We start from the raw sequence: 17,022 nt of genomic DNA on the forward strand, positions 1-17,022 counted from the left end.
TTAATACATAGACAAGACATCAATCACACAGTGGAATATTTAAAATAGAACTATTGCATATTTTTGTGATTTTATTTAAATTATCTTTTAAATGCATAATTAAATCCTATATGCATGCAACATGTATTTTATTTTATTTTTCATTTTATTAAGACATAGTAAACATTTACGGACATAACACAAATATTTAACACCACGCAAATTAAAAAATTACACAGTAAAAGAAATTTATTTTATTTTTTGATTTATTTTGGAGTAGTTTTCGTAAGGCAAAAATCACGTGCTCACAATATGTAAGTATTTTTAAAAAAATAAATAATATTACTATAAATGATTAGGATAATAATACAACATTTATTAATGCCTTTCCATTCTTGAGTTGTAACTCATCAAGGACACATAGGATTCACCTTCCTTTGTAAAGCTCATAGGAGCTAGGTCTAATAGTGATATTGTTGGTGTAAGGTTTTCTAATTTGGTGAAAAATGGTGATGATTTTTAGAGAAACATAAATGCAGAAGATGATAAAATGAAGATGTAGAACAGAGAAAGCAAAGCTCACGTTTCAGACAAGGAAGCTAAGTGTTTTCGGACTTTACAAGGAAAGAGTATATCTTGTAGACTAAATTAATCACCATCTTTCATTATTGACTTGATGGATTAAATCATGAGCGTTCATGTGACAGAACCTATGAAGACTCTAGATAAATAAATTATACACGTGGGGATTTAGAATAATTTAAGCTGTAAATATTATTCTTGTATTTATCTTCATAGGTAGTTAGTTTGTTATACAATAACAAGGAGAAATTAGACAGGTGGACAAAGAGGAATACATAGGAATATTCTTTTCTTTATTTTAAACTGTATATATACTTGTACAAATCATTGAGAAAGATCATCATAAGAAAGAATTTTTCTACAATTCACGTCTTCCGTTTACAATTTCATCATGGTATCAGAGCTTTAGAGCACGACTCTTTTAGCTCTTGCTTTCCTCTTCTTCATTTTTTTGAGACCTTTATATTTCCTTTTCAATGGATGACAAATCTATTTCTTCTTCAAGCACAGCCCAAGTCACAGATCTTGCTGGGACTGATGCTGGAAAAACTGCTATTGACCCCAGTCATTCCTTTTATCTCCATCCCTCAGATTCACTAGGAATGCTGCTTGTGAACATTGTTTTCGATGGAAAAGGGTATGGAGGCTGGCGCAGAGAGATACTTATTGCTTTATTAGCCAAAAATAAAGTTGGCTTCATTGATGGCTCCATTTCTCAACCTAAAATTTCCTCTGATTCCTTCAAATCATGGGCTCGCTGCAACGACATGGTGATATCTTGGTTGTTGAATGCACTCTCCAAAGAGATAGCAGAGAGTGTCCTCTACTCTAAGATTTCTCAGCAGATCTAGAATGAGCTTGAGGAAAGGTTTGGCCAAAGCAATGGTCCTCAGGTCTATCACCTACAAAAACAAATCAGTGAGCTAGCTCAAGGGAACTTGGACATTGCAGGGTACTATACTAAGCTGAAGAGGCTCTGGGATAATCTTGACAACTTAGATACATGTCAACACTGTACTTGTGACTGCCATTGTGGTGACAAGGCCAACACCTTCAAATCTCAACAAGATGACGGCTTATCCAGTTCCTTATGAAACTGAATGACTCATATTCTGGACCAAGGAGTAGTTTGTTGATGCTTTCACCTCTACCCTCTGTGAACCATGCTTACTCTCTTCTCATCAGGGATGAAAAGCATAGAGAGGTTCAGATCTCACAACACCCGGAGAAGTTGCTTTCTTAGCTGCAAAACAACAATATTTTGGTCAAAAATTCATTTCTGATAAAAGGGATATGCAAATCCAAAGAAAAACACTCAGGGATATGGAGATGGAAGGAAGAATGCTCAGTTTTGTTCTTACTGTAAGAAATTGAATCACATAGTCGAAAATTGCTACAGGCTTATTGGGTTTCCAACTGATTTTAAATTTACTAAGAACAAAAAATTTGCACTTGGAGCCAATAGAAATGATGTAATTAGCACTGATGACAATGGAGGACGGGGAGTGAATACAGTAGATAAGACTATGACCCAGGATCAATTTCACAGTCTCTATCAGCTACTTCAGCATGTCAAAATTGGCACACAGGGGGAGCAAGTTTTTGAGGACATTGCAGCTGCGAATTGCGCTGGTATACCTGTGTCTATTCTCATTCTACTTCATTTCTTCTATCTTTAAACTCCGTTTCTTGAATTTTAGACTCAGGAGCTACAAAACACATGATCTCAGATCTGAGCCTTTTGTTTAATGTTACAGATCTTCCTAGACCCTTGTTTGTTACTCACTTACTCTCCCTAATTCTCCTAGAGTTTTGGTCAGACAATCAGGATGTGTGACCATCATGCCTGGTTTCACACTTTCACATGTCTTATTTGTTCCAACTTTCAAATTCAATCTATTATCTGTTCACAAGTTATGCAAACAATTCAATTCTATCCTGGCATTTACCTATCTTGGTGCTACTTTGCAATACCCCTTCAATGAAGAGGCCAGTGGTGTTATCACGACCCGAATTTTCCACTCTCCAGAGCTGTGATGGCGCCTACTGGTGAAAGCTAGGCAAGTCAAATTATTCTAATTACTTAACCTTTTCCAGTTTTAAACCTTTATCAGTGATGAGTAGATATCATGCCAATAGCGAAAATAATTAAGCGGAAGATAAAATCTGATAATTAATCTTAATACAAGCTGCGGAAGTCTAAATACAACTCTACCCAGAATTTGGTGTCACAGCTTCACAGACGGTCTAAGAATACTACATACAAAGTCTGAAAGATAAAATACACATTGTTTCTGAAATGAGTATAGGAAACAGGATAAAGGAAAGATAGGATGTGACGCCAAGGCCCGCGGACGCCTGCAGGACTACCTCGGGTCGCCTGTTGGACTGAAGGCAGCAACCTCACTGCGGTCCGAAGTCTATAATACTGGGATCTGCATAAAAGAGTACAGAGTGTAGTAAGTGTCTAGCTTAACCTCGGCGAAGTAGTGACGAGGCTAGGACCAGACTACCAAATAAACCTGTGCAGTTATATCATAAACAACAGAAATAGAAGCAGATAATTGCAATTAAAATTGGGCAGGGAAAACATGCTTCGGGGAATAATATATAACAACAGAATATCAAGAGAATATAAAGAAACCAAAATCCAATTACTAACATGGATAGGGAAAACAAATGCAGAGTTCACCTTCATTTCACATTTCGTTGCAGGAGTGCAACTCGATCCCATTTCATGTATCTCGTTGCAGGCGTGCAACCCGATCCCATTTCATATATCTCGTTGCAAGTATGCAACCCGATCCCATTTCACATATCTCGTTGCAGGCGTGCAACCCACTCCCATTTCATATATCTCGTTGCTGGCGTACAATCCGCTCCCATTTCACATATCTCGTTGGCATGCAACTCGCATCCATTTTATATATCTCGTTGCAGGCGTGCAACCCGCTCCCATTTCACATATCTCGTTGCAGACATGCAATCCGATCCCATTTCATGTATCTCGTTGCAGGCGTGCAACCCGCTCCCATTTCACATATCTTGTTGCAGGCGTGCAACCGGCTCCAATTTTACATATCTTGTTGAGGCGTGCAGCCCGCTCCCATTTCTTTTATCAACCCCAATCACAAAATGTTCCCGACAAGGGAACAATAATATCAAAACAAACATCCCGGCAAGGGAACAATAATATGATAATAACATCTCGGGAAGGGAACAATAATGATAATAATATCCCGGCAAGGGAACAGTAATGATAATAACATCCTGGTAAGGGAACAATAATGATAATAACATGTGAAGCGCAATAAACCACAATGGAGTCATAATAATTACAATACAAGACTCACGGGCATGTTTGACACCAACGTATAGATACTCGTCACCATCCCTATACGTCGTACACAATTAACACGTAGCAAATAATACACGACTCCTAATCCCTCAAGCTAAGGTTAGACCAAACACTTACCTCGATGGCACGAACATAATTCAAACCTCTACTATCGCTTTACATCTTGATTCCACCACCAATTCGCTCGTATCTAGCCACAAGTTACTTAATTACATCAATAAATGCTAAATGAATACATTCCAATGCATGAAAATAAGTTTCCCAAAGTTTTACCCAAAAAGTCAAAAATCGCCCCCGGGTCCACATGGTCAAAACCCGAGGTTCGAACCAAAACTCGATTACCCATTCCCTTACGAACCCACATATATAATTTGTTTTGAAATCGGACCTCAAATCGAGGGAAAACCTAGGTTCTACTCAAAACACCCAATTTCCCCCACGAAAATCATTGATTTTGAGTTGAAATCATGTGAAAAGATGCTAATGATTGAAGGAAACGAGTTAAAATTGACCTACAATCGATTTGGAAGAAGAGTTGTCTTTGAAAAATCGCCCAAGAGTGTTTTGGTTTTGAAAGAGCGTGAAAAATAAAAGATTTTTGGCTAAATTATAAAATTGCAGGTTGCAGATATGGGAATTGCGACCAGGGTTCGCAATTGCGAACCCGGACTTCTGCTAAGTTCGCATTTGCGAATGCAATGTCGCATTTGCGACTGAAGTCTCGCATTTGCGACCAAGGGGGATTCCAGGCAGTTGTCGCATTTGCGACAGTCACTTCGCATTTGCGAAGAAGGCAGCCAGACCACATCTCGCATTTGCGAGCTCGCATTTGCGAGAATGCGAAGCCTGCAGGCCTGTAGCATACCAGCAATTCCCTAAGTTAAAATTTTAATCTGTGGCCTATTCAAAACTCACCCGAGCCCTCGGGGCTCCAAACCAAACATGCACACCAACCTAAAAACATTATACAGACTCGCTCGTGCATTCAAATCACTAAAATAACATTAACAACTATGAATTTAGCATCAAAGTCATGAAATTTCTTAAGAACTTCAAATTTTCCACTTTTTTCAAAAACGATCTGATTCACGTCATTTCAAGTCCGTTTCTTATCAAACCTCACAAACTTATCTTAAATCACATATAAGACCTGTACCGGGCGTCGGAACTAAAATACGGTCCCAATACCATCAAGTTTTAAACATTTTTCATTTCCAAAACTCATAAATAATTTCAGAAAATAATCTTCTTTAAAAATTCATTTCTCAGGCTTGGGACCTCGAAATTTGATTCCGGGCATACGCCCAATCCCATATTTTCCTACGGACCCTCCGGGACCGTCAAATTACGGGTCCGCGTCCGTTTACCCAAAATATTGACCGAAGTCAAATTAATTCATTTTAAAGTCAAAATTCAACATTTTTCACATAATGGCTTTTCGGCTACGTGCCCGGACTGCGCACGCAAATCGAGGTGATATTGAAAGAGGTTTTTAAGACCCTAGAATGCATAATTCGTTTCTAAAACAAGTGATGACCTAAAAGGTCATCACAGGTGCTTGGTAAGCTAAATCAGGGATTATATCTGTTGCATACAATCAGACCACCTCAAGTCAAGTCAAGCCTAGAGGTGAAGTTAATCGTAGTAATATGGTCACTAATAGTTCTCTTTCCAAGAATATTGTTAGCAATCAATTTTCAAATTCTAGTTTATTTTTAGGAGATGTTATTACTGATGTAAGCCTTTGGCACAACAGATTGGGTCATATCCCATTTTCTAATAGGAGAAATATTCCTTTTATCTCTTGTTCTAATAGTTCTCCTGATATTTTGCCTTGTGATGTTTGTGCTAAAGCTAGACAAACTAAATTACCCTTTTCCACTATTTCCATTTCTTCTAAGAAAATATTTGATCTAATTCATGTGAATACTTGGGGGTCTTATAAAACACAGACTCATGATGGGTTCATGTATTTTTTGACCATAGTAGATGATTATAACAGAGGGACTTGGACTTTTCTTCTTAGTACTAAGTCCAATGCTTTCACAATTCTTAAACAGTTTATTAGCATGATAGAAAGATAGTTTCAATCCAAAATAAAAGTCATCAGATCTGATAATGCTTTAGAACTTGGAAACAGTCACCAAACCTCACAGTTTCTTTCTTCACAGGGTATTGTATATCAAACTAGTTGTGTCTCCTCTCACCAACAAAATGGTGTTGTTGAGAGAAAACATAGGCACATACTTGAAATATGTAGAGCTCTTCTTTACCAGTCAAATTTACCAGTTCAATTTTGGGAAGAATTCTTGTTAACGGCCATTTTTTTAATAAACAGGTTCCCTTCTAAGATACTGAGAATGAAAACTCCCTATGAAGTACTCTATGGAAAACCTCCCTCTTATGACTATCTAAAAAGTTTTGAATGCCTCTGTTATGCTTCTACCCTGCTAGTACATAGATCCAAGTTGGATCCTAGGGCTATCAAGTGCATATTTTTGGGGTATCCTTTTGGGGAAAAGGGATATAAATTGCTCAACTTGGAAACTAAGAAAATTTTTGTTTCCAGATATGTGGTGTTTCATGAGATTGTATTTCCTTTTTCTTCTACTAGTTCTCCAATTCACATTTTCCCTACTAAAACCTTGGCACATGTACCTGCACATCCAGTGAATCTTCATACACTTCCAACTTCCTTACCTTCTACCATTCAAAACTCTTATCCTCCTGATACTCCAACACTCTCCAGGACACCCCAGTACTCTCCAGGTCTCCCTCTACACACCCCTTCTAAATCTAAGACACTCATATCACCAGTGGCCTCTACATCTCATCCTTCCTTAGGACATTTATAACAGGTTCCTACACCTATCCCTTTAGTTTTCCCCCTCTTACTTCTGAACCCGTACTTACAAGATCAACTAGAGAACATCATCTTCCAAATTATTTGTTTGATAATGTTTGTAATACAGTTTTCTTGACTGACCTCACTCCAAATTGTTTTTCTTAACCTGTGTCTCCTACTGTGTTGCCATTTTCTGCTCTAACTCCTTCTAATCAGTCTCTTTTAAATGGAATTTCCTATGTTTCTGAACCTACCACATATTCCCAAGCTTCCTTACACCCATGCTGGCAAGAAGCAAAGTAAAAAAGAATTTGTAGCTTTGGAATCTAACAACTTGGGAGGGTGTGGAACTGCCTAAAGACAAGAAAGCCTTAGCATGTAAATGGGTCTATAAGGTGAAATACAAGCAGGATGGTTCAGTTGAAAGGTTCAAGGCTCATCTCTTTGTCTTTTGTTCCTTCAATTGTTCAAATTGCGGATGTATTCACAAAACCCCTTTCTGGCCCTAACCATCGATCTGCTTTGGGCAAGTTGGGGGTTGTTCCTCCACCCTCCAACTTGAGGGGGATGTTGGTGTAAGGTTTTCTAATTTGGTGAAGAATGGTGGTGATTTTCAGAGAAACATAAATGCAGAAGATAATAAAATGAAGATGAAAAACAGAGAAAGCAAAGCTCACGTTTCAGACAAGGAAGCTAAGTGTTTTCGGACTTTACAAGGAAAGAGTATATCTTGTGGACTAAATTAATCACCACCTTTCATTATTGACTTGATGTATTAAATCATGAGCGCCCATGTGGCAGAACCTATGAAGAGTCTAGATAAACAAATTGTACACGTGGGGACTTAGAATAATTTAAGTTGTAAATATTATTCTTGTATTTATCTTCATAGGTAGTTAGTTTGTTATGCAATAACAAGTAAAAATTAGACATGTGGACAAATAGGAATACATAGGAATATTCTTTTCTTTATTTTTACTGTATATATACTTGTACAAATCATTGAAAAAGATCATCAAAAGAAAGAATTTTTCTACAATTCACGTCTTTCATTTACAATTTCATCAGATATAGCTATGGAGGAGCAAGATACTAGCGAATTTGAGCTAAGTGTGATGACCCGCCATGTCATCATGCCACATAGGCGCCATTTGGCAAATATTAATGCCCTGTGGAAGCTTACATAAGAAGAAGTCTAGCATTTGTGAGAAGATTCTAGAGAGGTATGAACATTTCCTTAGGAAGAACCTAGATCATTATGGATTTGCTAAGAAAGTTCTTGGAATCTTCTAGGCTTGTAGAGAATTTTAGAGAAAGCCCTTATCTTGTAAATATCAAGGACTTGTATAATAATTAATATTTACATACTAGCCCCTAGGAGACTAGTATATAAAGGGGGCCATTCATTTATAATTCATGGAGCAAATAATTCAAGTTCTCTCTAATACAAAACTTCCTTAAACAATTCTCTTGTGTTCTTTCTTCCATTTTCTTAGCGATCTTGAAGGTAGTAAGGCTGACTTGGCATAGCAAGAACATGAGCAAGTTGTGCAAGATCGTGAGCGAGTTATCAAGTGTCGCACGTGTACTTAGTTAACAACTAAAGACGTGACAACGTGGTATCAGAGCGAAAGTTTCAACTAAGGGAATGCAAAAGGCGGAGAAATTAACGCTGTCAACACCCAAGCCAACGCCATCTAAGATGTTACTGGCAAGAGCGGTCGTAGCAAAAAGAGAAGTGCCACCAACAGGAGCCAAGAGGTGCCACTTGAGGTTGTGTCGAACGAAGAGCTTACATCCCAAGAACCATCTGCCACTAAGCTGAGCGAGGATGAAGTGGAGGTCCTTCCAAAGGACGTCTCGCTCGGTAAAGAGTGGTGATGAAGATGAATGCGAGGATGGACGTCGTGGAGATCTTTGGCCAATGCTTGGGGAAGGTGGAGGGCACCCTTAACATTCTTGAGGGGAACACTCTTGAAGAGATTGAGAGTATCCGAAATGACTTGGAGGGATGTAAACAGACTGAGATGGAACTAAGGCAAACCATCACTGCCTTAGAGTGCAGACTCATGGAGGCTTTGAGTACTATCGATGCTATGACGGCAAAGATAGAGTCACTCGAGGAGCATGTCAATACTGGTATGACCGAGATAGCCAGCAATGTTGTGGTAATGAGGGAGGCCAAAATCGAGGCTCCCAAACCCCTGATGTTTAAAGGTGTTTGTGATGCACAAGAAGTGGAAAATTTCCTTTGGCACTTGGAGAACTACTTCAAGCACGGCAAAGTGAGGGACGACGAGGCCAAGATCAACACTTTGGTATTGTACTCTCAGAGACTGCCATGCTATGGTGGAGAAGGAAGATGGTCAATGTGGATAAAGGTCTATGTACTATTAGCACATAGGATCAGTTCAAAGTGGAGTTCAATCGATAGTTCTTTCCAAACAATGTCTCGTACTAGGCAAGGCGCAACTTAGAGAATTGAATCAAATAGGGAGCATACGTAACTATGTCAAGGAGTTCACTACCCTTATGCTTCAAATCCCCAACCTGACCAATGATGACTTGTTGTTCCATTTCATGGACAGGTTGCAAAATTAGGCTAAGCAGGAGTTGCAACGCCGACAAGTCACTGATATAGACCAATCCATAGTGGAGGCTGAATCATTAAAGGATTTCAGGCATGACAAGCACGACAAAGGCAGTGTCAAGGAGTCAAAGGTTAATAATGCCAAAGGTGGAGGAGACCGTGGCAAAGTCAAGGAGATACAGCAACAATACTCCAAGACTCAAGATTTCAAAAAGTCCAGTGGTCGTCAGGGCTACGCCGAGAAGAAGGCACAGGTCGAGAAGAAAGGATGCTCTATATGCATAGGGCCACATGGCTTCAGGAATTATCCTGACCTCAAGAGCCTAAGTGCCATGGTACGTGAGCGAAAGGAACAGCCACAAGGAGAGAGTCCGGGAATTGCCCAGTTGGGTATGATCGGATTATGTGGTGCTGTCACGAAGCAAGCTATCCAACCTACCGAGAATGGCAATCGGTACGTGGATCTCACCATCAATAACAAGCTCGCTCGTGCAATGGTGGATACTAGAGCAACTCATAATTTCATGACTGAGGCTGCCGCAAAGAGACTAGAATTGAAGCTTGCTTCAACCAACTCTCGCACCAAGACCGTGAATGCCGAGATACAAAATGCTCATGGGGTGGCTTATGGAGTTGGTGTCAAATTGGGAACTTGTAAATGTATGACAAACTTTATTGTAACCGCAATGGATATCTTTGACATCATACTGGGGCAAGAGTTCTTTAGACATTGTCATACTTTAATCGACCCCTACCTCCAACGTCTCTTAGTTATGGAGCGACAAGGAGCTTGCATGGTACCTACAGTGACTATGCCACACGGACAGATCCAAGCACAACTCTCAGCTATGCAGGTTGTCAAGGGGATTAATAAGGGGGAGCCGACGTTCGTGGCAACCATTGCAATTCTAGAGCAAGACAAAAAATTTCAAGAGACAGTGTCGCCTTGCATAGAGAAGTTGCTTTAAGGAAAACAAAGATGTCATGCCCGAGGAGTTGCCTAAGCACTTGCCGCCCAAGCGAGAGGTGGATCACAAGATTGAGTTGGAGCCAGGGGCTAAGCCACCCACATTTGCCCCATATCGTATGGCACCTCCTGAGCTAGAGGAGCTCAGGAAACAATTGAAGGAGCTGTTAAATGCTGGTCACATTCGCCCATCAAAGGCACCTTTTGGCGCACCAGTATTGCTCTAGAAGAAGAAGGATGGATCGTTGCGTTTGTGCATAGACTACCGAGAACTTAATAAGGTCACCGTGAAGAATAAGTACCAATCCCGCTCATTGTTGACTTGTTTGATAGAGTTGGGCAAGCTAAGTACTTTACCAAGGTAGATCTTCGAAAGGGCTACTACCAGGTTCGCATTGCGGAAGGGAATGAGCCAAAGATAGCATGTGTGACGAGATATAAAGACTTTGAGTGGTTGGTGATGCCCTTCGGCTTAACCAATGCACCGGCCATATTTTGCACCCTTATGAACAAGATTTTTCATCCCTACCTTGATCAGTTCGTGGTAGTCTACCTAGATGACATAATCATATACAACAACACCTTGGAGGAACACATGGAGCACTTAAGGAAGGTTTTCCAAGTCTTGCGGGAAAACGAGCTATACATCAAGAGAGAGAAGTGCGAGTTTGCACAATCAAAGGTGCACTTCTTAGGCCATGTCATTAGCAATGGTGAGCTATGCATGGATGAGGATAAGGTACGTGTTATCCAGGAGTGGGAGGCACCTATAAATTTAACTGAGTTGAGATCCTTCCTTGGCCTTGTTAACTACTATCATCGGTTCATCAGTAGATACTCAACAAAGGCCGCACCATTGACTGAGTTGCTAAAGAAGAACAAGCCATGGGTTTGGATGGAGCATTGTCAAAAGGCGTTTGAAGGCCTTAAGGCAGCTGTAATAGAGGAGCCAGTCTTGGCATTACCTGACTTTGCCAAGACTTTGAGGTGCACACAGATGCTTCAGACTTTGCCATTGGGGTGTCCTGATGCAGGATAAGCATCCCATAGCATTTGAGAGCCGCAAGTTAAATGAGACGGGGCGGCATTACACGGTACAAGAGAAGGAAATGACTGCCATTGTGCATTGCCTTCATACATGGAGACATTATCTGCTCGGGTCGAGGTTCGTGGTCAAGACTGATAATGTGGCCACTAGCTACTTTCAGACACAGAAGAAGCTCACACCAAAGCAAGATAGGTGGCAGGATTTCTTGGACGAGTTTGATTATGCGCTGGAGTATAAGCCTAGCAAAGGTAACATTGTAGCCGATGCCTTGAGCCAGAAAGCCGAACTTGCTGCAATCACTTCAGCGAGATGGGATATTCGAGAGGCTATAGAAGAAGGCATGCAACATGATCCAGCAGCCAAACAACTTATCGAGTTAGCCAACCAGGGCAAGACGAGACGTTTTTGGGTAGAAGACGACATATTGCTTACCACGGGTCGGCGGGTCTATGTGCCTAAGTTTGGAGACATTAGACGGCGGATCATAAGGGAGAGTTATGATACAATGTGGGCTGGTCATCCAGGCCAACACCAGGGCCTTGGTTGAGTTAGTCTACTATTGGCCACGCATGCGAGATGATATAGAATGTTATATACAGACTTGTCTTGTATATCAGTAGGACAAGGTTGAGCAACAACAGCCCGTAGGACTTTTGGAGCCACTACCAGTTGCAGAGCGTTCATGGGAGAGCGCGACTATGGACTTTATCACTTGCCTACCAAGGTCCGACGGTTATGGTACTATTATGGTGGTCGTGGATAGATTTTCCAAATATGCCACCTTCATGCCCGCCTTACCAGGTTACACAGCCAAGGAAGCCGTCAAGCTATTCTTTAAGAACGTGGTAAAGTATTGGGGCTTACCAAGGCATATAATCAGTGATTGAGACCCTCGCTTTACTGGAAACTTTTGGAGAGAGTTGTTTGATATACTTGGTACGGAGCTACACTTTTCTACTAGTTTCCACCCACAGACGGATGGACAAACAGAATGAGTCAATGCCTTACTAGAATGCTACTTGAGGCATTATGTAAGTGCGCATCAGAAAGATTGGGCAAGGCTCCTAGACATCGCCCAATTCTCTTATAACTTGCAGCGGAGTGAGTCCACGGGACGAACACCATTTGAGCTAGCCACAGGCCAACAACCACAAACTCCACATTCCTTACCAGCCGCATTTGGGGGAAAGAGTTTGAGGGTTTATCATATAGCCAAAGGATGGGAGGAACAGCTCGACATTGCTAAGTCCTACTTGGATAAGGCAGCTAAGAAGATGAAGAAGTTTGTGGACCGTAAACGACGTCCCACAGACTATAGAGTTGGGGATATGATCATGGTGAAGTTCAACCCAAGACAGTTCAAGGCATTACGGGGCATGCATCAAAATCTGATTCGCAAGTACGAGGGGCCATTTAAGATCGTCGCCAAGGTAGGCAAGATCTCATACAAGCTTGACATGCCATCGTATCTTAAGATCTACCCTATCTTCATGCCAGCTTGCTTAAGTCATATCATGAAGATAAGGATGATCCGAGTAGGGGCCAATCAAGTCGAGCGCCAATGATTATCACCGCCTCGCATGATCGGGAGATTGAGGCTATTATAGATTACCAGGCCACGCAAAAACAAGGGCAAAAAGCCACTGCTATGTTCCTCGTCCATTGGAAAGGGCAATCATCGGAGGAGGCCACGTGGGAACGATATGAAGACTTGTGGCAATTCAAAGATAAGATCCGAGAGTTTATGCAGCAGCATTGTGCCGCGGTTGTCGCAATATTGGGTGGGGAGAGTGTGATGACCCGCTATATCATCATGCCACATAGGCGTCATTTGGCATATATTAATGTCATGTGGAAGCTTACATAAGAAGAAGTCTAGCATTTGTGAGAAGATTCTAGAGAGGTATGGACATTTCCTTAGGAAGAACCTAGATTGTTATGGATTTGCTAAGAAAGTCCTTGGAATCTTCTAGGCTTGTAGAGAATTCTAGAGAAAGCCCTTATCTTGTAAATATCAAGGACTTGTATAATAATTAATATTTACACACTAGCCCCTAGGAGACTAGTATATAAAATGGGTCATTCATTTGTAATTCATGAAGCAAACAATTCAAGTTCTCTCTAATACAAAGCTTCCTTAAACAATTCTTTTGTGTTCTTTCTTCCATTCTCTTAGCGATCTTGAAGGTAGTAAGACTGACTTGGCATAGCAAGAACGTGAGCAAGTTGTGCAAGATCGTGAGCGAATTGTCAAGTGTCACACGTATACTTAGTTAACAACTAAGGACGTGACATAAGGGTCCATCAGAGATACCTTATTTATCTCTGTGTGTTAATGGTAAGGTCGGCATACACATTATTTTTTTCAGATCCCGCACTGTGAATATACTGGGCATATTATTATTATTATTGATCTAGGGAAAGGAACATGAGTTCACGCGCCCTATGAATTCTCACTATTTTAAATTTACCTTCATTTTTCTCGTCTAATTCTCCTATGTAATAGGAAAAAAATATTGTATCATAGTGAAGTTATTCATATCTTTAGATGAGAGTTCAAAAAGATAATATTGGAGAGTTTCAAATTTTAGAAACAAACATGATAAAACAGGACTTGTGATGTGACAAAGAACTTGTTCCACCTACCCATAGTAATCCCTAAGAGGCTAAGATCCAATAACAGAATAAATTTGTCGTTTTTCTTTTAATTTTATTATAGGGTCAAGATCTAGTTGATTTTTATGTTTGATCTTACAAAGGGATGAGTAATGAATTTGGACAGGATACAACGTGGAGTACAATAAATGAGAACAACTAAATTTCGGTAGTACTACTTCTTTTTCTACACGACAATAAGATGAATCTAGACATCAAACGATAATAATTGTCCATTTGTACGTGGATGCGGAGAGTCGATAAAGAAAATTAATCATTCAAATTTCCAATTTCTGACATTTGGGATTCGAAGATCTGCTGAAATAGACCAACAATTTGCGAAACATTTAAATAATAATAATCTCTTTTGATCAACTTTAATTAATTTTTTGGCCTTTTTTATGGTCCACAATATTTAATTTTTCAGATATCAAGAAGGAATAACTTCTTTTTTCCAAAGTTACCCTTGGAGTAAAGAGTCTTGGAGTATTTATTATATTTTCAATAAATAAATTTAGATTAATATGATCAATTTTATTATTAATTAATGATTAAAATGAATTCTTTAGTATGTGTAAAAAATGGTCAAAAAATTAATTAATTAATAATAATGCTCTGATTTTTTTTTCGTGAGTTGTTCATTAAAATATTCCCAGATCTCAAACTTAGATGATAGGTCAAAGTCGTCTGCCGTGACAGGTAACATGACATTGCATTATTAAATTATACACGATTATATCAACACGAATAATAATTTATTTACAGTTTCATCAATAGTTTTTTTTTATATCGACAAAGTAAAAAAGATTATAATATTATAGTAATTTAACGTGATATAAGTGGAGTTAGAAATTGATACCAAGGGGATTTAACAAAAAAATTAAAATGTCACAACTGTGATTTGAATATGTGATCTAAAGTAATTTTTGAGTCGTACACTAGAATTTTTTTTCCTCATTTTAAGGGAATTCAATAATTCATATATAGCAGATGGGTTCATTTTTTGCCTTATTTGCACAGTATAATTTTGTGGCAAATAAAATTCAGTTAAACCCCTTATTTCAACGTAGCTCAGCCTCTGATAACAAGTTATTGCTCTATCTTTTATATCGCCATATATACTTATTGTGAAAAGTTAAATATTGTTGCATATCGATTTAATTTTATAGTAAAATTAATGTAAAATTTTATGCACAAAACTTAAATTTTAGTGTAAATATATCCGTACATGTTAGACCACCAAAGGTTATAGTGGATAGTAAATGTCCCTTAATCTTTAATCCAAAGACTTGGATTCCAGAGGCCTTTATTAGAACACATTTTTTTCCCAAAATATAATTTTTTGGCACGAATCTAAATTATTCGAGCTTCAGAAAAATATTGAGAATACTTTATATATATATATACCCCACATGTTGGGACATAGGGTATGAGGACGACTGTGTTTGATTTGGACTAATGCAGCTTGTCCAAGTCATCATGGGCCCCATTTTAAACAAGTTGTCCATATGTTTTGCACTATATTTCTGATCTCTGCGATTGTCATATAGTTTTGTCACCTCCCAAATTATTTTCCTTTTCTGAATATTGAACAAAATTTTATACCATTTTGATTTTATTTTATGTGATACTATTATTATTAAAAAAATCAAAAATATTTTTTTTACAATGTTTTTAAAATATTTTGAATTTTTTAACTATAAGTCTATAGTACTTCTGCTACGTAGTTTTTAAAATTCTAATATGTTTGTCGATAAATTTAAGAATTCTATGTGTAAATTTACACTGAAAATTAAATTGTGGGACCCTCATAATCTAAAATTAAGTTGTTTAATGCTACTGTTAATGAAAACATATTTCTAGTTTTTTAATTAAGTCTGTAACATATTTTTTAAAGGGTGCCATTTTTGCTCTCAGCGAACTCAATGATAATACTACAATAAAATATAAAAAATAGAAATCATAACCGACAATAGATTAACAATTTGTTTTTTCCCACTAGATATATAAGGTTTTAAAGAGGAAGAATTATCTTAATTATATTCCCACCGTTGATAAGTCAAATTTGTCCTAATATCTTTTTAAAAATGTAAGTATTATAGCACTTGGTTGTCATGTTGGTTACAGTGAGGCAAAACTGCGGCTTAAAGTTGCATGTTACAATTTAATTTATAAATCTCCAAAAATAAAAGGCTAGCAAATTCACTATTTTGGATTAATTGTCATTCTCTTCTAACTAAATAATTCAACTTGTGTTAAAATAGATAGCCACTTGAGATTTTTTCAAATAAAAAACCCCACCCATCTATCCAATAATTTATACTATCTCTACACAGTTAAATAATGGAGTATGATCACATAAAATATAAACAAGAGAGTACTATAGTAAAACTTGTCTTCTTAGAGTTGTTTGGTATATGAAATAAGAAAAATAATCCCGCTTTATCTCATGTTTTGTTTGGGTATTAATTAATTTCGAGATAATTTTTACACTAAAATAGTGAGATTAGTTATGCTATATAAAAGATGGGATAACTAATTCCATGGAATATCACAACCCATGGGATATCCTGAGATATCTCACTATTGTACCAAACGACTCCTTAGGGTTCGTTTGGTTGGGAAATAAGTTATCCCATGATTAATTATCCCGGGATTAGTTATCCTGAGATTAGTTATTTCACCCTCTCATAAGGATAAAAAACACTACAATTCCGAGATTAGTTATACTACCATTTTATCTCAACCAAATATAGGATAAAATTCATCTTTAATTTAACTCCCAAGATTAATTATCCCTTATCCTTTGTACCAAACGAACCCCTAGGAGTCGTTTGCTACGAGGTATAAGTAGATATAATGCTGGTATAAAAATTTAATATCACCTTAATACTTTGTTTGGTTACAAACTCGGTATAAGTTATCGCGGGATTAAAATTAGTACCGGGATAACTTATACCTTCTTATTAGAAATTATGCAATTGTCATTTTTAATACA

The 17,022-nt window shown here is 38.3% G+C and overlaps 1 protein-coding gene across 1 annotated transcript; it reads left to right on the plus strand.

The window, feature by feature from the left end:
* The first annotated feature begins 1,037 nt into the window (after positions 1–1,037).
* On the plus strand, positions 1,038–1,412 carry LOC138869632 (uncharacterized). The gene has a single exon (XM_070147266.1). It carries the CDS (start codon positions 1,038–1,040, stop codon positions 1,410–1,412), a length of 375 nt encoding a protein of 124 aa, XP_070003367.1.
* Positions 1,413–17,022: the final 15,610 nt, after the last annotated feature.

Source organism: Nicotiana sylvestris, chromosome 5, assembly GCF_000393655.2.
Source record: "Nicotiana sylvestris chromosome 5, ASM39365v2, whole genome shotgun sequence".
Classification (NCBI taxonomy): domain Eukaryota; kingdom Viridiplantae; phylum Streptophyta; class Magnoliopsida; order Solanales; family Solanaceae; genus Nicotiana; species Nicotiana sylvestris.